The sequence below is a fragment of the Lactuca virosa genome, chromosome 4, assembly GCF_052849685.1.
Source record: "Lactuca virosa cultivar CGN04683 chromosome 4, Lactuca_virosa_CGN04683_v6, whole genome shotgun sequence".
In the NCBI taxonomy this organism is placed as follows: domain Eukaryota; kingdom Viridiplantae; phylum Streptophyta; class Magnoliopsida; order Asterales; family Asteraceae; genus Lactuca; species Lactuca virosa.
The window spans coordinates 303,609,910-303,634,856 of NC_136429.1; the positions used below are offsets into that span (position 1 = coordinate 303,609,910).

Here is a 24,947-nt window from a genome sequence, read left to right on the forward strand (position 1 = left end):
TTTTTCTTAAAGGTTTTGTGATCTTTTTAACTTATTATTATTATTATTATTATATGATCATGTTTCATTAAATATTATTTTTTATCGTTATTACTGTTATGTAAATTGTGACATATTTTTAAAACATATACAATATTGTATTTATTTATTTTAATTTTCATGTTGATGATTAAAAATTCAAGTTATTTTAATATTTTGAATCAATAAAATCATCCAATGAATCCTTGATGACTTTTAATGTGTTCAATCAATAAAAAATCATTTGATGCTTAATAATGAAAGCTAAATCATGATAAAAAAAATATAATTATTTTTTGTGTTTTGTCGAGAGTAACGGCTAAATTAGAAAATAATAGCAACTTTTGTACTTTTTTTGTATGTCAGCGCTTTAACTTTTGTAATTGTAGGAAATTAACACATGATAATTTAGTGTTTGATGTTTTTAATCGCACCCAACTTTTTCATTAATCATTAATAATTTTGAAATTTTAATAACTTATCGAGTCATAGAAGCCATTATGTTTCTCAAAACGTAACTTAATATAGAATTTTAGATTAACATCAAACTCATTAGAACGTGTAACACAAAACTTAATCATATTTATATTCTTTTTTACCGAAAAACCTTAACATAATTTGATTTACCCCAAAACAACAATGTATTTTTTTTTAATAAAAAACAATGTAACTTTAATTTTTAACCTCAAACAACATCCCTTTCATATTAACCCATAATTGGTCGATGGATTTCACGTTATTTAAAATATGACATGTTTATAACAAATCATCGTAAGAAAAACAATTTACCACCATGAAATTAAAGTGATAGTCAAAATGCAACAAATCGGCAACCTCCGCAATATGTTATTTGTTGAAATATGACAAGATTTGTCAGATTCAGGACGTGTTATTTGAATATAACATATATTTTGTTAAGCGAAAACATAATTTTATTTTACCAAATATACAAAAACATATTTTGCTTTTAACCTAAAAACATAACGAATTAATCATCGCTGGAAACCTACTCTACGATTCAAACAAGTATATATATATATATATATATATATATATATATATATATATATATATATATATATATATATAAGAGGCATTTTTTGTTGTACCACATTCATTTGAAACCCTATTGACTAGTCATTTTCACTTAATAAAAAATAATCATTCAAAAGTCTTTTAACTTATGATACTTAAATATACTTATAACACCAATTAATTATTATTATTATATATATATATATATATATATATATATATATATATATATATATATATATATATATATATATATATATATATAGTTTGTTTGCATAGATCCATGAATTTCATCATATGTTCTCACCTTGATGTTATAGATGGAGGAAACAAAAAGATGCAGGAAAGAAAATCATCCCATGATTATTTGTTTTCAGGTTTCCATAACATTTACATATAATTTTAGAAATACTCTCAAAGCTAGGCCATATAAAATTAAGTTATTTAAAAATACTTTATAATTTTGATTATGGACAACTCATTTTTGTATTTTTTTTATTATTATTATTTTTGCAGGTAACATGTGGTTTAAGGAGGCTCAAAGTTATGCTTGGTTGTGGTAGGTAAGCCACAACTTTTTCTCGATTGGAGTTTCTATTTTTGAGAGAATGTTAATATGAGATGTTCATATATATCTTGCATGCATGGGTGAATAAGCTTTGATTTCTGATGTAGATACTTCAATTTTTTTAAGATTTTTGTTTTTTATTTTGTAGTTCTTGCAACAAAATTGCTAAAAGCTACAATAAGAAGAAACATAACTTATGTAAGGTCATGTGTCCGTCCTTATAAATTATTCTAAATAAAAGTATCTTTAAAAGTTTACTCCTAGGTTGCTATCAAAATTCCGAGGTTTTTTTATTTTATTTTAATTTCCTATTACCTCGTTTTACTTAAGAAACACGAAATAAAGAAATTGAGTATTATAAGATCCAAAAGGAGTAAAGAAATTAAAGAGGCTGCAATCTAGTGCTCAAGAACCAAGCTATGGACATGTATAGGTTTATTTATAAGTATCTTTTGACAAATTCATGAAATATTTCTGATTGTATCATTGTTGTTATAGTGGAAGAAAAGAGTTAAAATTAATTGAAGTATCTGATGAGTATGCAAATAGAACCAATTTTTTATACTCAAATGTCTTAACTTTCCAATGCATTTGTCGGATGCAAATTGTTACAAATTAAAGAACAATTTACAATTTATTTGTTTCAATGCATTTAATTTGGCATTTCTTAGTTCATATGTTATCTATTTCATTGATTTTTTTTCTATATTTTAGTTGTTGTTAGTTAGGCTTCGTAATTGTAAAGTGGCGTATGTCATATTATCTTAATATATATATTTTTTTAATCTCATTGTATGCCTAGAAGGAAATTATATAAGGAAATTATATGTAATACGATTTGGATTTCTATGAGTAATTTGATTGGGATTTGTTGTTTATGCAAAATTTAGTGAACTTTGTCATTTTAACAAATATCTAAAACTATTTTTTATAATAATTGAATTTTTTCCAAATAAATAATTTTTAACTTAATTAACAACAATAATAATTATAAATTATATAAAGTATAAATTACATTACATTACCCAAGGTTCTAAAAAGCTCGTCATGGCTTCGCCATGGCACGCCATGGCTCCAAGGCTTGTATGTGCCGCCAAGCTTTACCAAAACGCCGACATGACTCATATATGTATATAAAAATAAATAATAGTAGAAAATACATATAAAAATATGAATTATATACAAAATTGCCGCCTTAAGTCACGCCTTACAAACGACGTGGCTCGCCAAGCCTCGGAAAAGCTTGAGGCTTGGCATTGCCGCCAAGTCACACCTTACGTTATTTAGAACCTTGACATTACCTTACATAAAACTATATAAGGTCAAATAAATAATTTCTAAATTAATTATACATAATTTTAAAAATAACACTAAATTGAGAATCGTATTAACTTTTAAGGAAAACAACATAAAAAACCCAATATATTTTTCTTTAATTCTTAAAAATACAACTATATTATTTTTAGTGCACTGAAACTCTTATATTTTCTGAAAGTTTTATTTAAGTTTTTTTGACCTTAGAAAAACTCAATTTATTTTTATATAAGCATTAAAAAAACCACTATATTATTTTTTTAGTGCATCAAAGCCCTTTTATTTATTGAAAATTTTTAATCTAATAGATTATAACCATTAAACTGTTGAGAATCGATTAACTACCATTTTTTGCTATCTACGGTTTACCAAACTTAAAGCCTTAAATTAGATATTTTAAAAAAATATAAAGGTTTTAACGTACAATATATATATATATATATATATATATATATATATATATATATATATATATAGGTTTATTTAAGGATTTTATGAAAATATCTTGAGTTTTTCTAAAGTTTTCCCTTACTTTGATTTACAATAGTCGTGGGTAGCGTCCATTAAATTATATGATTTTAATAGATATTATCATATGGTTCAAAATCATTAGAGTTTTATATTAAAAAAAAATTAGTGTAAAAAGTTATTATTTCATAGTCAATATTGTTAACTATTTTCAATCGTATACTTTGTCTAATTTTAACTATAAAGTTTTATTCTGCGCATTAGGGTATGAATTCGATGAAGAATCTAATTTCACAGAGGACCGCAAGGAAAATTTTTATTAAAGGCGAATTTGTCAAACTAATTAAACACAATTGGGTCATATGTTTCACCGGCAAAACTGGCCAGTTTTCCATTTCGGGCCAAATAATGTGCGCCACCAAAGCTGGGCTACTTCCACATTTTTTGGATTGAATTCTGTTGCGTCCATTATATATCCTTGTACAAATACATAATTAAATTGTGAGCGCCTTTATGCACTTGCAAACGTAAAATCAAATTGAACAAGTTAGTTTGTGTTTTTTTTTTTTTTTTTTAATGGACTCTAACATTTGACGCAATCCACCTTTTTTTTATAATATTATCATAATTAGGTTATAACCCGTGGAAACCACGATTGTTATTTTTATAAGTAATTATATAGACAAAAAATAAAATAAATTATCAACAAAAAAAGTAACATAACTTTGATTGTAAGAAACATTAAATAATATGAAAGTCAAATATACATAATAGTTTAACATAAATTATGAAATACTTCTTTGTAAACTATATTGGAAGTTTTCTAAATCAACAACTTCAATTCTTCTTTGTTTTTTATTCTGGATAAAGCAACGTATAATTGGTCGTATGTGAATACTTGTTTTTGCAAAAACAAACCAACCTTTGAACACTAGAATATGGTAGAAACTTTTTTGGATTTTTTATTACCCAAATATATTTTTCTAATCTTTCTTCTCTATCTATGTTAGTATAGTTATAAGTAACCGTAATTATATAAAACGATAATAATATAGAGAGTTAAATGTTATAAGTAACCGTAATTATAAATTAAAATAACCAATATAATTTTTTTTAATTTATTTAAGTCATAAAAAAAACAAATTAAAAGTATCACCGTTAACATTCATGTTTGAAACATGTGTATTATGTGAAATTCGAGATATCGATGTAGAAATATTTTTGAATTATCTTTTATCGAGATATAATTTTCTAATTTTTCCCATCTTTTTACTATCCATGACGTTTTATAAATTTGCAAAACAATAGTATTTAACTAAAAAGATTAAAATATGAATATGTTGTGTTATGAAGATTTATATCATAATGAATCATTTTTATTATCATTGTAATATAAATATAATATCATTGTAATTAAATTTTGTTAATTTATATAAATTTGGTCATTGTTTGCATAATCATGTTTAAAAGTATTTATATATCTTTTTTAGACGTTATGCGTAATGTTTTTGTAATTGGTTCGCATTTTAATTTCTTTAAGCTCTGTCATTAAAAAGATACTTGTAATTGGTTCGCATTTTAATTTCTTTAAGCTCTGTCATTAAAAAGATACTTGTATGACCGATTTTATAGACCATGTAAATTCTTATATTTATTTGTTTAAGAAATTAATTATATAATATGACATTTAAAAATAAATATAAACAGACCATATAAGTTACCCCACCAATGCACCGATAACTATCAATTAATTTACTATTAATTATAAGTAGTTACCTATTTAAAAATTTCTTTGTTTTTGCCTATATAACATGTGAGTGATAAATCATACTAATTTTTTAAATAAATATTTAGAATGTTTTTTTTGTTAAATAAATATTAAAAGCTTATATTTGGTTCAAACTAAATGAATATCATCTTACATAATCACGTAAAGTAAATATAATAGTATATTTATAAAAATCGACCTAATTAAAGTTGTTAAATAAAAATTAAAAACATAATTATGGTTGAAATTAGAATAATTTAGTAATTAGCGTATAAATGAAAAAAGAATTGTTAAGGTGACTTTGTTTAAAAAGCAACTACAGGCATAACTTAAATATTCAATAAAATAGAGGGACTAAGAAAAAATAATACTAAAACTACAGGGAGTAAATTGTATGTTAGATGTAGGAGTGATTGAAAGCGTGTTATTGAAAAACATAAGCATTCGGGTTTCATTTTTATATAGAAGAATCATACCGGCGAGGAGATCGAACTCCTCAAAGGGTTACGAATAAAAATGGCGTGTCGGTGTCGTTTGTAGAGGGTGTTTGGGAATACTTTTTAAATAACTTTTGCATTTTAATTTTTTTTAAAAGTTAAAAAGATGTTTGGAAGATGCAAAAGTTCTTTTCAAAATAACTTTTTGTAAAGAAGAAAAGAATGAGTTTTCAAAAGTTAAGAAAGTGTAGCTTTTTGTAACTTTTGAACCTTTAAAGCTAAATCACACTCAAAAGTCAAAAATTACTACCCAAACACTTTTTAAAAACAACTTTTGTCTTGTTGTTTCCTCAAGAGCTAAACACAAAAAGAACTTTTACAAAAAGATCTTTTAGGCTTAAAAAGTAGACAAAATTGCAAAAATGGTCCCTGTAGTATGCATTTTTTTGGGGTTTTAGTCCAAACCACGACTTTTTTGGATTGGTGGTCCTTTTGAGGTAGTTTCGTTGCGTTTTTGGTCCCTCGGTAAACTAAAATGATTTTAATACCCTTCTGATTTTTTTTATGTTTTTTCTATTTAATTTAAATAGAAAAGAAAATAAATAATTAAAGTGGACCCACATCTCTCTCTCTCTCTCTTTCTCTCTCTCTCTCTCTCTCTCTCTCTCTCTCTCTGAAACTAAAAAAACACACAAAGACACAATTAAACATCTCTTTCTCTACCCGTATTCATCATCATCATCATCGTTTACACACTGTGAATCAAATGGTGAGTTTACCATTTCTCCCTCGTCTATTGCAACCTGAAAATCGATGATTCACCCATGTGTCATTCATGCTTCATCAATCTCAGTGAACAAATCGAGGTAAAATAAAACCCTAAACCCTTAAATCCGATTTAAGAATTAATGATTCTAATCAAATTTACAATTGATGCTTAACTAATTATGGGGCATTGTTTATCGAAAGTTAGGTGATTTGTTAAAATCGTACCCATAGTTTGTGTTGTGGCGATTTGTTAAAATTTCCGACAATATGGATGGGGTTTTGTGGCTGACGCTTTTCAGGTAAGAGAGGAGAGATAGCGACTGGTACTCTCTGCTCCAATATTGTTCCCTTTCACAAATAGAGATCGAGCTACAGACTATCTCAACCCATATACGAAGATGATGATGCTGTTGTTGTTCCAAATCTAAAACGAGGGTTGGCAAGCTCAAACAAGAAGAACAACCGAAGAAAGAGGATGATAGATCTCGTGGTTGTTCGAGCTGGAGAAGGTCGATCACTGCTTTTTTGTCTTCGCTTTTCAGATCGACCATAGACGTCGTTGTCTTCAGTGGTTTTCAGATCTGGAGGTCACAACCTTTCTTTCCTGCATCTTCTTATTCTCTTTACAAACATAATGCATCTAATTTCTCTAAAGATCTCTCGTGCTCATCACATTTGTATGTGATCGACACCACATTGAATGTGTGTGTGTGTGTTGTTGCTTCTCAATCGAACAAACCCACATACATAAGGGTTTTTGTGCATCATTGATTAAAGCACACACACCTGTTGTTGTTCAAAGTCCATCTACAGGTGAAAGGAAATGGAGTGGAGTTGAATAAAGAGGCGGGCGATAACTCATTGGATTACTGCCTCCGAGATCGGTTGAATACAAAGAGCTGCAACCTTGAACTTTCACCAAGTTTCAAGTGAATCTACGAAAACTATGTTTGGGAGAAGACAATTAATTGAAACTTCAGATTTTAGTTATGGATTTGAAAGGAATGGAACGTTAACTGGTCGAGAGATCGAGAGATCGAGAGAGAGAGAGATCGAGAGAGAAAGAGAGAGAGGTGGGCCCTCTCTTTATTTATTAATTATTAAAATAGATAAATGTATATTAAATTAAAAAAAATGAAAGAAAAATGAAAAATAAATACATGAGGGCATTACAGTCATTTCAGTTTACCGAGGGACCAAAAACGCAACAAAACTACCTCAAAAGGACCACCAATCCAAAAAAGTCGTGGTTTGGACTAAAACCCCAAAAAATACATACCACATGACCATTTTTGCAATTTTGTCTAAAAAGTAATCCGAAACACCGCCGTAATCTAATTTTGCTATATTAATTGGCGGCCCTATCAAATATTGAAACGATGAAGTGGCGACGACGATTAAGAACCGGTAAAGAATTAGGGCTTTTTTTTGAGAAGATGAACAGCTTATGGAGTACAAAAGTTTCGACATGTAGAATGTAAGTATTTATTCCTTGATTTTTCGGCGAAATTGAATCCTGAATTATCTATGGTATCTCTCAAAAAAATCAATTTCCCGTTCCTGTATTTCATTTTTTGGTGAAATTACCGTTTTTTTTTTTTTTTTTAGTATAGGATAGAAATCAGTTCACATCAATTAAGTTATAATTAGGATATTGTGATTAATTTGGAAAATAAGAGGCTTCTATTATGTATTTAAGGGATTTGATATATGATTTTGGGTAAAAACCCGGTTATACATTTGGTAAATGGGTGTTTGTTTAATTTTGGCAATCATGTTCTGATAAACACAATTATTGATGATAAATAAAAAAAAAAAAAGATTGTAACAGTTAAGTATATAATTTTTTTTTTGTGGTGTGTTTAAAAGTCCAAATAGTTGATATAATGCCTTAATTTTCTTGTAGTAAAATGAGGTACTTACGCATAACCCCTTTGTTAAGGGTCATGTTTTTTAGGGCAAACGTATTTGGATGTGCCTAAATTTGTGTTTATCATATTGGAATTAGTTGGAGATTGAATTGAATTTTATAAAATTTAGTATGTTACTTGGAGATAAGCAACTTAGGTTTGGATTAAAAGATGATATTTCAGTTCGGCTATTAAGAGTGAAGTTGCTATTTCAAATGGTGAAACTCAACATAAAGGATGCATATTTTAACCTTGATGGTGAAATTAGGATTGACAGGATCAATATCTTTTATGAAAGTAATATTTGTAGCTGCCATGTGTGGAATATGTTACAAATTTGTATTAGACATAAAATACATTGATATAAGAAATAAAATTGAATGAAAGGGGAAAATTTTCTTTTACTTAAAAAGAAAACATTTTTTTTAGAATTTATAGCAATGTACTTTGAAAGTACATTGCTATAAGTTATAAAACTGTTTTTTTTAATAAATGACAGCAAAATTCAGAAATGGTTGTTGTTTTGTTAAAAGTAACAGAAATTACTTTTACTTTTAGGGTAAATAGTATAAAAAATCACAGAAATTTTATTTTATAAAAAATGGTCCCTGTTTTTTCAAAATTAAAAATTCGTCAAATGCCACTTAATGGTGAGTAAGTATTATGGTTTACAATTACGTAAAGGGTAAAATTATCCAAGTGGTAAATAAACATGTTCTTTACCTGAAATGACAGGTACTTTCAAAATGTGTTAGTCATTTTATATATATTATATGGTCTTTTTCTGAACCGACGCTTAAAGTTGCCCACTTATGGCATACAATGGCATAAAGGGTAAAATTGTCCAACATTAGAAATATGCATATATATATATATATATATATATATATATATATATATATATACAATTTATAGCAATGTAATTTCAAAGTACATTGCTATAAGTTGTAAAGATGTTTTTCTTTTGTAAAGTTGTAAAGCTTTTTCTAAGTAACAAAAATTACAACAATGTACTTTCAAAGTACATTGCTATATTTGTAAAAACACATTTCATTTAAGACCAATATATGAAACATTTCATAAGTCATGTCAATTGCATAAATTGGTAAATAGGTGAAAATATATTTTACAGAAACGGTCCCTGTTTTTTAAAATTTACTGAAATTGTCCATATTAAAAGTAAATAGCTATGTACTTTAATACATATTACAAACACACACACATTGTTACTTTTCTTTTTCACAAATGGTCCTTATTTTTTGCTTAAGTAATAGAAATTACATAAATAGACCATGATAGGAAAGTACATTGACAAAAATCAAAATAATACACCACTCACCCCTGATGTGAAAATATGCAATATTTTGTTTGTTATTAAAGTACACTATCATCAGAATGTAATATACATAAAATGGCATGGTACTTTCAAAGTATGTTTCCATTTAATGTATATTACATGATCTTTTCTACATCCAAACGTAAAAGTAACAACTTATCAGAAATTGTACTTATTAAAGTACATTGTATTCTGTATTTATATATTTAAATTAACAATGATTATATAAACTTAAAAAACCAAGAATATACTACAAAAAGTTAAAAAGATAAACAACAATGTACATTATATTATGTATTTTTGTATTTATATTTTTAAGTTAACCATGATTATAAAAGCTTAAAAACCAACAGTATACAAAAAAATTAAGTAGATGACAGCAATGTACATATAAAGTTTTTATGTACCCAAACACATGTCATGAATATTAAAAAAAATAGTGAGACAATTTAACCTCTATGATTATTGATTCAGAAAAAAAGGAGGATGGAACTCAAAATTTTAATGAGAAATAGCAACGTAATTTAAAGTTTTTATGATTTCAACCTTGTTGTTATGTATATATATAAAACCAATCAACATATGGAACCAAATAAGAGTACCATATATGTTTATAATGCAAGGATAAAAGTAATCAACATAAAAAAACCAAATAGCAAGTACTAACCTGGTGTTTTTTTTTTTTGCTGTTTTTCTTAGTGATTTCGTGGTGATGGAAGGTGAATAAGCAAAGCAGAATCGCAAGATTACAATTAGGAGGAAGATTGTATAAAATTTTGACAGTGAATAGGCGTTTTAGAGGTATAAACAGAAAGCAGTGAAAATTTATTTATTATATATTAACCCGATCGATTGAAATGTGTGAATGCAGATGGCAGTTTGCAGAGATGCAGAAGAATTATCGATTGAAAGCTTTGAAAACGCCGATGAAGAAAATAATTTTAGGGGATCGATATTTATATGTATAATGACAAGGTAAACAAAAATAATCCAAATCAAAATTAAAATTTTCATAATCTGCGTGATTTAACTATCATTCCTATTATGTTGGAGGATTATTTGGTATAAGATAAAGTAATTGGAATATCAATAGCTGATTTTTAGGGATATCATATCTCTATTATTTTTGTATGTATAAAAATAACACGTAAATTCAATGATTTAAGTGCAGGTAAATTTGGAGTATTGAAATTGGTTTGCTGATTAGTAGGAACTGATAATTTCGAGATTTGAGGCAAGGAGTGGGCGGGAAAAGAAGGCATGTCATAGCTGTGGTAGTGACACGTGGAATGAAGGAGGTTTAAGAGGGGGACATGTGGGAGAGGTTTTTATTAAGATGAAGATCTAATCTTTTTATTTTAAAATTATTATAACAATCTTATATATTATCATTCATACAAAACAAGATATACTTATTTTTTATGATTATTTCCTTTACTTATTATTTTTGTTTTCTTCAATAGTCTTTTATATAAGATTTTTATTTTTTAAATTAGTTTTGGATCTTAAGAATTAAAGATAATAACAATTTTTTGCAAAATATATTACATCAAAATATTTTATATCATATTATTTTGCTTAATATTTTTGAATCATATAATTTTCGATCAATAACATATTTAATTAAATAAACATTTTGTTCGTAAAATCTTTTACATCATTATATATTTTGAATCATTTAATTTTGATCCATAAAAGATATAATTAAATATCATAAAATATACGAATCAAAATATTTTTAGATTATAATAAAATGATCATATTGAGATTGAATCATAACTTTTTTGAATCAAAAATATTTTGAATAATTTCATTTTGGATCATATTGTGTTCAACATTTAAAAAAAACAATATAATTTTTTGAAATAAAGTTTAACATGTAAACAACCTTATTTTTAAAAATTTAATTTCAAAAAGTTCATAATATATGATATATAATAAACCTTTAAAATGATTTTTAATTTAGAGAACGAAAATTTTTACTTTTTATTTTTTTTATAGAGTTATAATCATTTAAATAAAACGTTCATATCATAAACAATACTCCCTCCATCCCAAAATTATTGTCTACAGACAAAAAAACACACAGATTAAGGAAACATTAATTATCATTAACTTTATATGATAAAATGACAGTTTTGTCATTACTTTGTATTTAATGTTCTATTAAATTTTTAGTTGGTTAAGTAATAATGAAAGGTATTTTGGTAAAAATGTTATTTATTTTTAGAAGTGGACTATTATTTTGGGACAAACCAAAAAGGAAAAATATGGACTATAATTTTGGGACGGAGGGAATATTATTTTTGAATTTTTTTTACAAACTCACTAAAGTAGTATTACAAAGAACTTTATCATTTTTTTTTAATTTGCAAAAAAGAAATTCATTATATTTTATAAAAACAAATATTTCTTAAAAATAAAATATATACACTTTAAAAACTTATTTAAAAAAAAATCTTTTTACAAAGTCATTAGTCTAGTAAGTAGAAGTATTCTTCAATTTTTTATAATTTTTGAAAAATATTTTTATTTTTTGGATTTTTATAAAAATAAATTTTTTTTCAAATTGTTATAATTGTATTCATTTTGTAGAGAATAATATTTTAAGAACTTTAATTTTTTTAGATTTTTTATTCTAAAAAAAAAAAGTTAAAAACAAAAAACCATTTTTGAAAAAAAAAAAAAAACCCAGCTCTTTGAGGCCGACACGTGCCACACGGGAGAAATATGAGACGACTTGTGCGGACGAGGTTAACGATTATACCCTTTTCCATCTACATTTCTACCCTTACAACATACAAAAATGGTCCTTTGGCTTTTCTGATAGTTACAACAATAGCCCCTCGTTTCTTAAGACTTATTCAATTTTTGTAGATTAAATCTATACCATCCAATTAACTATTAGCGGTTAAGATTTGTACTCGCAATCCTTATTATTTTTTAAATCCTCACTCGATACTATATATATATATATATATATATATATATATATATATATATATATATATAATAGAAATATTTGAGGCCCGTGCTAAGCACGGTCCACGAAAGGTAATTTGGGTTTTTTTTACAGTTGTGTAAAGTATATTGTGCTAATAACCAAAAAGGTAAAACTACAATGCAATAAATTGGTGAATTTTCATGAACTATGCATGAATAAGAAAAAGGAAATGAAAGTACATTGTTATAATCAACAAATACTGAAAGTTGATTGTTATTTCCTTATATGAGTTTTTCGCCTTATGGAAAGCCTATAAATGGCTATTGCGATTAATCATGAAATATCATCTTGATTTCTTTATTTGAGGCTTGAACCACTTATTCATTGGTTGCCCCTTGATCTTTATTGCTAATTTGCTATGTCCATTGTTTCTTGGTTCGACATAACCTAATAAATTAGATGAATTTGTGAGTTTAAAATCTTTTTCGGAAAGCGGTGATATTATGTAAAATGTATGAAGATATACTCAACATTATTTCCATGGCTACAAAAAATTACTATTTAGAGAAGTTGATTTCAAGCAATCTTGATGTCTTGTTTTTCATTCTAAATAAGGTTATTTATTCATAGTTAGAAATCCTACCAAAAGTTTGAAAATATATTTTAAAATGAAAATTCAGAACCCTCATTCTTTGTTTCATGGATCTTGCTTGAATGTAATCTACTAAAAAATGTAATGTAATCTAATTGGGGACCAAAAATGTAATCTACTCAAAAACTTAGTTGTCTGCAAAACCAATAATCATCTATTCCTATTATTATTATGACAAATGGGGTATATCAGTATATGCAAGAGGTCTTCTTTATAAAATTAATGTGATAAAGTTCTCCCATGTCTGCGCTAACTATCTGATTTGCAACAATAGATATAACCTGCTGAAACAATGAAATATACATATGTTTTTTTATTGTATTCCTATGTTATACTTGTTTGTAATAATAGAAATATGATTTTTTTTATGAATACCTTTTTCAAGATAAAGGGGGGAAATAACATGAAGAAATAGAATTTTTTATGAACATATAATTCTTATACGTAACAAAAATGTACTTGAAACTTCATGCTTGCGATTTTAAAATTTGTTTGTGAGAAAGAATTGAGTTGAATGAGCAAGTTATTACATTGCCTGATCATGTTCGGTTGAATATTGATAAAAAATTATAAAATAAAAAAATTGTCATTAATATGAATTAAAACCAGTTATATTGGAATTTATGGAAATGAATTAATAAAAAAATACCTCTTAGCTAAGTAATGAAAATTAACAAAAAAAAAAAATCACACTCTTTCAAAAATTGTCCATTCCATTTTAATTGAATAAAACAATCTCATTCCGTAGGAGGGAACCATTCCATTCATTCCTTGTCTATCATACAAACACCTTGGTTTTCGGAAATATTTCCCAAAAGAAGATAAACATATAGAGAAGAAATAATTCATTTATCTTAGTCACAACTTGTCTTTTCATTTTCGACCTAACATAGTGAATTGTGGCATTTAACGACATCAAGATGTTACATTGAAGAAGAAATTTGACATTATTGTGTTTGTTAGGTTCTTTATACACATGAATAGAAACTTAAGTCTATCCTCTTGAAATTTTAGGCAATTGCATTGCAAAGATCTTTGAAATCTGATGGATTAATCTGAGTTTAAAATATGAGAACGGAATAAGACAACCAACAGCCAACAGCCAACAAGAGGTTATAAACCGAAACCACCTTAAAATCGTAAGTGTAATTCAATGAATCAAATAGCAACTCAAAGTTTTCTCTTGATATTTTTGGCAATTCCATGAATAAACGGCTTTTTAGTGGTTGAAATAAAAATTGCAAACCACAAGTTTTAACTACACTAAAAAGCCGTTTATTCATGGAATTGCCAAAAATGTTCAGAAGGCCTGTGAATCATTCCAATATGTGGACCCATGACAAATCCATGAGAGTTTTCTCTAAAGTTTAAGAGTTGGGCTTTGCCAAATAGCAACTCAAAGTTATATTTATCATGAGTCCACATATTTTTAGCAATTCCATGAATAAACGGCTTTGCCAAATAGCAACTCAAAGTTTTCTCTTGATATTTTTGGTAAAGCCGTGGAAAGAAGTGATAAATAGAAGAATGCTCAAAAGGCCTGTGAATCATTCCAATAATTAAAATAAAAAAAGTTGTTGCCTCTATCTATTAAGTTCTTCAAACAATTTCATGCACTAGTCCTAATCGAGGAAGCCGGTGTACGGGGCTCAAAAACTTTTCCGATAAAATATTTGCACCTGTAAACAATTAAAATTTATCATGGTTAAAGAAGCAATAATGGCTTTAATTGCACATCAAAACATCCCTAAAAGATAAAAGAATGGGCATTTTCTACTTAGAAAATAAAATGAATTGAGAAATAAGAGATACCCACTTAAATCTTGAATTAAATATAACAAATGACTAAGATGATACACTTTGCTTGCTTGGCATTTACATCTGTAATTTTCCATTTAGTATCTAAACAAATTTTAATCTTTTTTTTTTTTACTTTATTCAATAGTTTTGACGGCAATCTCAGTAGCTATGAACAACAATCTTTAACATTTTCAGATTCTTATTAAAGCCCAACTCTTAAACTTTAAAGTTTGAGTTGGAATTTGGTCCATCAACATATTTACACCACTATGTGGACCCATGATAAATATAATAGATTCGGATTTGCGGTTTCTTGAGGCATATCTTCAATCCGAGTGTCCTAACTTTAAGCAAACAGACAATATGATTCTCCATGAACCAACTAATATGAGCATATCCATCAATCAGCGCATTCAACACTAAAAAATTTCTTTCAAACATTTCATCAAACAGGTTATAGGAATCCAACAAAAGCTCCTATATATGTCCAAATCAGAAAGTGACTAACTTCCACATTTGCAATCTTTAATGCTTCCCTTTTGCATATCATTTAATCAATTATCCATGAATTTTTCTTAACAACGATGCATTCATATTATTAATTGCCACATTTAAATGAATATAATGATAAAATGTAAATATTATTACACAAACTTCAAATCAAAGGTTTACCACTTTACCTTCTGCAACAAGATAGTTGTTCTTGAAATTAAGAAGCCCTAACGTTAGAAAAGATAAAAAAAGGAGATGATGATGCAGGTTCAATTAAGAACCTTGAAAAATTCTAATCAACCATGATGCTTGAAATAAAAAGCAATCCCACCTAATTTTCAATTTGAAGAACAATAGACCAGATGCTATGAAACCCCATTGTCGCAACACCTGAAAACCCTCGATGTAATCCAATAAAGATTCTTCATCTTCGGGCCTGAACTGCTCCGCTTTCGAGTATCTCCATTATGCCCTGGAAAAACAAAGCACATTGTCGATGATGATAGACGATGAGGTAGAGAGAAGGCGTATGGAAAACTGAAGAAACAAAGCACGTTGTCGATGATGATAGACTGATGTTTGAATGGAAAGAATATGACATATATACCGTATTTCTGTCTTCAAGAAGCGTATGAGAGGTCGTGACGATTCCGATGCGTCGTTTTCCGGAAGCGGTGGCTAAAACCGTGTCGATTCACCATGATCCCTTAAACTTTAACACGGCGACATTTTCCTTTCTCTAAACCCGTCTCAAACAAGAGTTCATGACAAAATATTGTGGTTTCGGAGGCTGCCAATTTTCTGATGCGGGAGGAGGGAGGCGCATAAATCACCAACCGCTAAAAACTCTGAACAATTAAAGTACTTCGGTTAAATAAAGGGAATCGATAGATGAATGCAAAGGGTATTTGTGTTTCTAGGCATATATGTGAGTCCAAAATAAAGCTGTGTGCATCACTTTGAAGGAAGACGATGTCCCTTAAAAAGCGACGATACCTATAGATTCACATCAAACCCCACCAAATGCACACCATGATGCTGTCGGTGTTCCTGTTAGGGAGGAAGATGAACTTGTGATTGGAAGAGAAGCAGAATCGATGAGTCATTGGATCAGAGAAGGTGGAATGTTGTAGGAGAACAGAAGAAGACACGTTGTGTCTTGTGGAAGGTACGTTGCGTCGATTAGAAGATAGGGTACGTGGCGTAGCCGGAAGGGGGTGAATTTGATGTATAAGGCACGAGAAAAAAAGGGTTTCTTTATATAATAATGATATATATATATATATATATATATATATATATATATATATATATATATATATATATATATATATATATATAAACAGCCCACCTAAGCTTAGGTACTAAACCTCTTGAAAATACATTGTTTTACTATATAAAGATTACGGTTAATGGTATCACGATTAATACTTCAAGATGTAAATTTAAGATCGACAGAATATGGTTTAGGGTTTAGGTTTAGGTTTAGGGTTTAGGGTTTAGGGTTTAGGTTTAGGGTTTAGGGTTTAGCGTTTAGGGTTTAGGGGTTTTGGGTTTAGGGTTTAGGTTTAGGGTTTAGTAATTTTCACTTGGGTGAAGTAATAAACGATAATGGAGGAAAGAAAACAGAGATGGTAAAACGATAATGAAAGAAAGAAATGTTATGGAGGATGGTATATGTACCAAGTGAAACCAAACCGGGTATATTTAGCAAGTTAAAACGACATATTTTAGAGGTTTAGTACCTAAGTTTAAGTGGGGCTGTAATGTATATTCCCTATCCCCATATATATATATATATATATATATATATATATATATATATATATATTATATCTTCTCTTCTTTTTCTAATAAAACACTCTTTAGACTGCCACGTGTCAATTTTTCTACATCCTTATATGCCACGTGTCCTCCTTATAATAAGTCGCTATTATCTTTTCCCAGAGCATACCCCACACAATCCACATAACCACATAATCCATATCAGCTATAACAGCTACATAAACCGTAACAATCGCATTAGCATGCACATACACATATAAAGATGCCCTGGAAACCCTCCAAGGTCTTATTCACATACTCACGTAAATCATATCAACTACACAAGACATGCATATAAACATGTAGGGAAGCCCTAGAAACCCTCCAGGGTCTTACACCAGGTGCCATGGGAACCCCTACATGGTCTTAGCCCAATGCCTCGGGAACCCCCCGAGGTCTTTGACCTAGGATGCCAAGGAAACCCTCCAAGGTCTTACACCTAAGTGCCTCGGGAACCCCCCGAGGTCTTGACCTAGGATGCCAAGGAAACCCTCCAAGGTCTTACACCTAAGTGCCCCGGGAACCCCCCGAGGTCTTCCATGCAAGTATCACAAAGACCACTAGCATATCACATTCCACATAATCAATTAGCATACAACATAGCACGCAATCAACTAGCCTATCACATAATGCATAATGGGCTGGCGTTGGTGCCTTAGACCCATAGGTATGGTGAGGAGACTCACCTAGCACTGCTGAAGTCCCGAAGACACAATCCCACACTGCTGAAGTCCCGTAGACTCAACCCCAGCTGCTGGCTGACAGATTCCCAAACTGTCAACACCAAAATAACACCCAAATTAATAATTGGGTTCCACTACATAACCATGAGTACATACTTGGATAATTACTACATTACCCCAAGCTTGGCTTTATGCAAGCCCAAGGCCCAATCCAAGGCCTAAAAGTCAATTAGGAATCAAAGCCCAACACATGGCCCAATTTTCCAAATTGGGCCCAGGCCTATACATGGTCTTATTCTAAGGCCAACATCATATAATCATTAAGGCCCAAACTATGACCCATCTATGGCTCAATTTTCCAAATTGGGCCCAAACCCCTTACATGGGCCTTATCCTAGGCACATTAAATTATTTTAGCCCATTTGTTTGTTCTTGGATGGTCCATTATTATCCCAATCATCAAAGCCTAATAGAAAGGCCCAACGATAAACCCAAGTGAAATTAGGGTTTCTCATAAAATGGTGATTAGGGTTAAGTTTCCTACTTAACCCATTAAGGACTTAATCCTCTAAGGACTTAATCCATTAAGTCCAATATTGCTTAGATTAATCTTTGCCAATGATTATTATTTAATATCTCAAGTTATTAAATAATTCCCGCGTGTCCCGGTTAATTCCCCAAATTAGGGTTTTATTGGTATTAGGTTTTTTTTTTCCAAACCCTAATTAGGGTTTCTAATCCAAATATTAGCCCATTTATCAATTTGTTGGGCTTTTAGGTCAATTAGGGCTTTATTGGGCCTATTAGGCCCACTAGAATATCATTAAGCCCATTAGGGTTTTATTTGGGTCAATTAGGGTCCATTTGACCCATTAGGGTTTCAAGCACCCCAAATGGATCAAACTCAACGAGGCAAGCACACCGCCACCCGACACGGCGGCCGGTGGCGGCAGCCACCACCCTACGGTGGTGGTTTCGAGTTTCTTTCCATTATTCTATTTTTTTGATACAAATTACAATGCTAAAAACTCAAATAAACACACACCCACTCACTAAGATAAACACACACATATGGCGGCACATGGTGGTAGCCACCACCCTACGGTGGTGGTGGTGGACTCTCCGGCCACACAAACATACATACAACCCCAACGAAACCGGTAGCAGCAATTTCACACGAGCATACACCCATAAACACACCCACAGCCGCCTTTCACCGTGGTTAAGGGTGGCAGAAAAGGAACTAGCGGTGGCAGCCACCATGGTTGGTAGCCATGGTGGTTTCCTCGGGTTTTCCGGCCAACCAGCACACACCAAAAATATTGAAACGCGCACAAACCCACGGACAGAACACCCACCACACATATATACTTCGAACATGGAGGAGGATGACGGCGGCGACGGTGGTGTACCGATTCCCGACTTCTTCTTCTCATCGGAAAGACAACAACGACAGCGGCAAGGCGGCACGGGATGCGGTGGCGGACGAACAATGGAATAAGAGGGTGGTGCGGCGCCGGACACTGAAGAGACGAGAGTGGCGGTCGCAACATCCCGACGAATGGCAGCGACGATCCACAGCAGCAACCTCCGACGGCCTTGCTTACTTTCCGTCATAGAGGGATTGGCTCCGGCGGCTGGAAGTTGAAGAGGTGAGGGTGGCTGCTGGAGGTCTTGCGATGATGGCGGCTGCCTTCAAGCTAGGGTTAGGGTTAACGGGTGAGGGGTTTTATATACCCCGAGTCCATAAGCAAGTATTCCATAATGACATATTCGATCCCTCCTCCCCCCCCCCCTTTTCCTTCAAAATTAATCCAAAATTTACACTCCAGCCCACTGACTCTAATATTCTTTTCAACACAAGTCCAAAGAAATTGCCAAACAGCCCCTAGCATCAGAATTCTATTCATAATTGGTCCGAAAATTACATTTTAACCCCAATTTCTAGATTTTAATACATTCGAGTCCCGATAACAACCACTCATCTCAACTTACTATCACTTAAAAGCTAAATTAAAATAACATAAAATACATCTCAGGGTTTTACGACCATTATTATTTATATTATTCGTTTATTTATTTTATTAAATAAACAGGGTGTTACAACTCTCCCCCACTTAAATTAGATTTCGTCCTCGAAATCATTCCTTATCCTTCCTTACACACACAACCACTCTAGTAACATGGTCACCATCCTGGGCACACCCTAGCCTTCCCAGGGTAGCCGTGACCAATTTTCGTAAAGCCCCAAAAATTCACAGGCGAACAAAGTCCTCGTCACCAAATCACATGTACTTGGTCCGAAATCTGCTGTCTCGAGATGGTCTAAATCCCTGACAGACCACTCATACTGAATCAATATCGTTGAACCCAGTCCGTTTATCCCTCGACTGACTACTCAACTTCTAATAGCCCTAGGTTCTCACAATAAAATAGGATCACAGGCCTATTTATTCCTGCAGATAACTTATACTGGGCCAAGGCCAAGCTGATCCCGCTGTGGGTGACTTGTCACTCCCCAATAAACCCGTTATTCCCTGCGCATAGTGATGAGTTGAAAAACTATTAGATCGATTAGATCTTCAACAGGTTAAACAATAAAAGCAAACAAACACAATGAACACAATATAGAATCAAATAATGCTTAATGATTCAAATGTAGTCACGCCTCAGCAGTGCTCGATGAAGAACTTCCACTGTAGAGGCGAGCTAGGGTTTGTAGTACAATGCTATGAATAATAATCAAAGCGCTTACAATAAAGGATGCATGCATGCACCTTAAATACAAAACCCTAATTAAACAAAACACGGTTGGACAGGCCCAAACCGTATAACAAAACTGGGCTAAGGACCGAGCCCGAGACGCAACCTTTTTAGACCCAACAATCTCCCCATTTGCGTCAAATGAGGTGAGAGACTATTTCGGTTGAGTAACCTTAACCTTCTTCACAACCTTGAATAGCCGAGGGATGATCGCAAGAAGAGTCTGCCGAAACTAAATGTACCAGCGAATCATATCGGTGAACAACTTCTTGTCGGCTTCACTATTCTAATTACACCTTTGTATGATCTCCAAAATGTGCTCCAAGCAAGCAGTTGAGAACAGGTGCTTGTCAATAAGAGCAAACAGCCACTTTTGACCTTCTCCCCTAATGAACATTACGGTGTGAAACTTAGGATCGATTTTGCCCTTGATCATCGTATTCACATTGCCAGTCCTTCCGATTGGTTTGATCGTAGTTCGCTTGTGAATGGCAGATGTGATTTCTTGATCCATCTTTGCTACTTCGTGAATGTAACAAACAAGCATTCGCTTGACGTGATCAATGATCGGCTGATACTCCTGAGGATTGGACAGCAGAATATTGTTGAGGAGTATCCAGTCGTGTGGGTTAAAGTTCGGTAGATCAGCCAGGGAAAAAGTATGGACCGAGCTATCCGAGCCTCGGGTCACTTTGAATTTGACATTAACGAATTTCCCAGCCGAATAGGGCTTCAATACCTTGACCGTTGTAATCTTCTGTGTGCTCCAGGTCAAGTATCGTGGTTGAGCAAACTCCAGATAATACTCCAATAAATCCCGATCTACCTTCGGGTCTGGAGAGGGGAACGGCAGCGGTTGAGTTAAAGCAATGGAAAATAAATGCCTTTCGAGTGATTGGCATATCGAATTGAGCATCCTTCGAGTTCTCAAGACCGAACGACATAACAGGTTCGAGCCAATGAGTGCTCGGTTCATCTATGACTTCCCTCTGGAGCGATTCAATGGTCCATTCTGGAAACATGGACTTCTTTTTCTCTAAGAGTTCTTTTTCTTTCAACTCCTTCTCAATAAGTTCTCTTTCCTTCTGAAGCTTCTCGTCAAGTTCTTTATCAGTGGGCTTAATTTTATGACTGAGTTTAGGAGGATTGCCTACCATGATGTCATCAATATCATCATCATCATCTTCATCGTCTTCTCTAATCTTCTTCTTTTTCTTATCCCTCTTACTGACCGAAGCTACATTATCATTCGATTCAGCAACGGTTTTTGGTTCTGAAGGAGGTTGAGATGGAGCCATGCCAGGTTTGCCTTGTGAGTCCTTCTCTCCCCCTTGTTTCGGACGAACACTAGTCTCCGGAACACCTTCAATCCTACTTAGGATATCCAAAGCAGGTCTTAACTTTTCAGCTAAGTGGCGGTGTATGGAGATAGTCAAAATAGAGTCATGGGCGTCCAGAAGATGTAACAAGATGGAATGGACATCACCCACTGAGCTGCAAATCACCTCTCGTTCAGACTTCAAATCGTCAAGTTCTTTTGTGGCAGTTCGGAGCTTTAAACTCTGAATCTTGAGCTGGGAGGTTCGCTTGTCTAGCTTATCCATTATTCTGTTTTCCACTGCAAGCTCAACCTCAAGCTGAGTTAAGCGATCATCAACTTTAGTATGAAGCTCTTCGTTAGCAGCTTCAATAGCTTTTTGAGTGTCTTCGAGATTTTTCTCCTCCGCTTCCAGTGAACGCGTGAGATGGTCAACAGAAGCATTCACTGTCTGGGTGTTTTTCTGAGCAGCAGCTTGCAAAGAATCCAGGAAGAGTTGAGCCTCTAAAATTAGTTTTTCGACTTTTGCGGTCGCTTCCTTGCAGTCTTTTGTTGAGGCTTCAACAACAAGCGAAGCCTTCTGACATTGAGAGGTAGAAGCATCAATAGCCTTTGCAGCATCGGAGATAGAGGAAGCATGTTCTTGAACCACTGAAGAGAACAAGGCTTTGAGGGCTGCTTCTGAGTAAGCACCAGCAGTGGATGAAAAAAGTAACTGATCAATCTTATCAGTCACAACCTTAAGATGTCGCTTGGTGAGGGGAGCATCAGCATCATCATCGCTTTGGACACGATATGGACTGAAGTAAGTAGAATCAAACTCCAAGTCCTCACCGCCAAGGACGGTGTTGGTTTCTGTCGAATGGGTAGGAGATGAAGGTTTGGTGGTAACAGGGGTTTCGGGTGCTGAAGAACGAGCCCCCGTATCAGATACGTTGGTCCGGACTCCAGTAGTGGTGGTAGTGGTAGTATCAGTGAAAATAGGGGTAGATATGGGAATGGTAGAGGATGGTTGTGATGTGATGATAGGGAAAGTGGGAGGTAAGGAGATAGGAATGGAAACAGGTAGAGGGGAAGGTGCTTTGGAGCGAACAAGTACCTCTGGTGTAGGCGAACGAGGTGGTGTATCACCACGAGCTGAACCTTCATCCTCTGAGCTTTCGCTCTCAGATTTGCTCGGAATAATTGATTGATGACCAGGAGGCACGTACTCAGAGTTAGAGTCGCTTGATGATTGAAGAATTAGCTTCCGAGCATGTTTCTTTGCCTTCTTCGACTTGGGCTGGGAAGGTGCTGCCTTCTTAGACTTTCGCTTCTTTGGAGTCTGAGCCTTTGAGACTTGACCGCCTTTATCCCCCTTTTTCGCTTCTTGCTTTTTACCCCGTTTAGCAGGTTTGTCTGCTTCCTCAATTGATTTGATTATTTCAGGAGTGAGTTCCCTTGGACCAGAAGAGGGAAGCTTCTTGTACTCCTGAATAAGCTTGCTCGAAGGAGACACACAAGCATACATTGTCTCAGGAATGGAGCCAATGAAGAGAAACTTCGACGGATAAGTGACAATGATGTTGGTGGTATGAAAAGTAGCAATAGAGGAAAGCAGTGAGTCCGCCATGATTGGAAGATGATAACGCTCCATAACCCATTGAGCTATAATTGTCCAGAAGCGGGCACATGAAATCTCAGTGTGGCGAGAAGAAGATGATAAACTTTGGACAAGTTGAAGCCACAAGACTAGGCCATAATCAAGATTGAGACCATGGTACAACCCATAAAGCAGAGTCATAAAAGACTTGCTAGCACCGTCAGATCCGACACTGCGTTCAGAAAGCCCTTTGAAGAGAAGAGTGGAGAGGCCATTCCATTGAGGAGGAAGGCATGACTTTTTGAACTTGGTCACAGTAGTTAGGGTTTCAGTGTACCCCATGTTATAGAACATCGAGAAAAGCTGACCTGTAGAGATGGAATTAGGATTCACCATGGATTCTTGATAAGGAAGCCCTAGCAACGAGCAAAAACGATTCTTTGAGATTGAAGCTTTCTGGTTGAGGATGTCGAAGTAAATCTTGTCTTCCCCTTTGCCGTACGTGGTAGTAGAATAGATTTGAGAGAGACAAGCCATTGGAACGACTTCCACCGTCGATAGAGCTTTGATGAGTGGGGAATATTTGAGGCATTCCACCACTTGATACATGTAAGTATCGTAGAGAAACGGCGTAAGATCGATCAATAAGTTCTGATTGGTCTTGATTGCAAGAAGAGTGGAGCGTGCTGTGGTTTCTTGAACAGAGGAAGATTCTGCCATTGTTGAAGCTTGTCGAAGAAGAAGATGAACAGTGAAAATTAGGGCGCTTTCTTTTGCTTGAGAGTTGAAGAGTTGTAAAGAGGAATTCCACAGAGATCAAACCCTTATATACGATTTTTTAGAGAGAGAAAAATCACAAGCAATGATTCCTTGAATTTGGGAAACGACGCCGAAAAAGACGTGATTTGACAACTGGCAACCCCGATAAAGCAGTGATGACGCATGATAAAGTAACGATTCAAATTCTCGCGCCTTCCAAACTTATCCACTATTCAAATTCCCAAGCGATTAAACTTCCTGCTAAGTCACCACTTGAATCGTCAATCACATCTCTTTGTTTTAAAACAACTGCATTACATCGTTAATAACCAAAGGTATATATTGAGGAACAACTTAAAAATTACCAAACAAGACTTTTGGAAAATGCAAGATTTTCGTGCAAGATAGTGTCAAAGATAAAGAAATAAAGCAAACTATTTGTGGGAATTAGTGATGTCATTTAAGACACAAAGCAGTGGATCCTGGGCACGAATCTCTTCCTTCAAAG

The 24,947-nt window shown here is 32.7% G+C and overlaps 1 protein-coding gene and 2 long non-coding RNA genes across 4 annotated transcripts in view; 1 reads left to right on the top strand and 2 right to left on the bottom strand.

Moving 5' to 3' along the window:
• Positions 1-7,734: 7,734 nt before the first annotated feature.
• LOC145168882 (uncharacterized) lies at positions 7,735-11,066 on the top strand. Of its 2 annotated transcripts, none has more exons than XR_013742145.1 (4): positions 7,735-7,853; positions 10,322-10,423; positions 10,494-10,597; positions 10,789-11,066. It is a non-coding gene; the product is annotated as an uncharacterized LOC145168882 (long non-coding RNA). The 2 variants fall into 2 exon arrangements; XR_013742144.1 differs by having other exon boundaries at positions 10,794-11,066.
• A 3,661-nt stretch (positions 11,067-14,727) lies between these two features.
• Positions 14,728-24,947, bottom strand: part of LOC145168885 (uncharacterized) — a 32,834-nt gene continuing 22,614 nt past the window's right edge. Inside the window, exon 3 of the mRNA XM_079087547.1 lies at positions 14,728-14,897. Within this exon, the coding sequence (XP_078943673.1) occupies positions 14,868-14,897 (30 nt within the window). The 3' untranslated portion in view covers positions 14,728-14,867. The remainder of the gene's footprint in view (positions 14,898-24,947) is intronic.
• LOC145168883 (uncharacterized) lies at positions 15,630-16,656 on the bottom strand. Its single transcript, XR_013742146.1, has 3 exons — positions 16,507-16,656; positions 16,118-16,358; positions 15,630-15,982 (listed from the first exon to the last, which is right to left on the bottom strand). It is a non-coding gene; the product is annotated as an uncharacterized LOC145168883 (long non-coding RNA).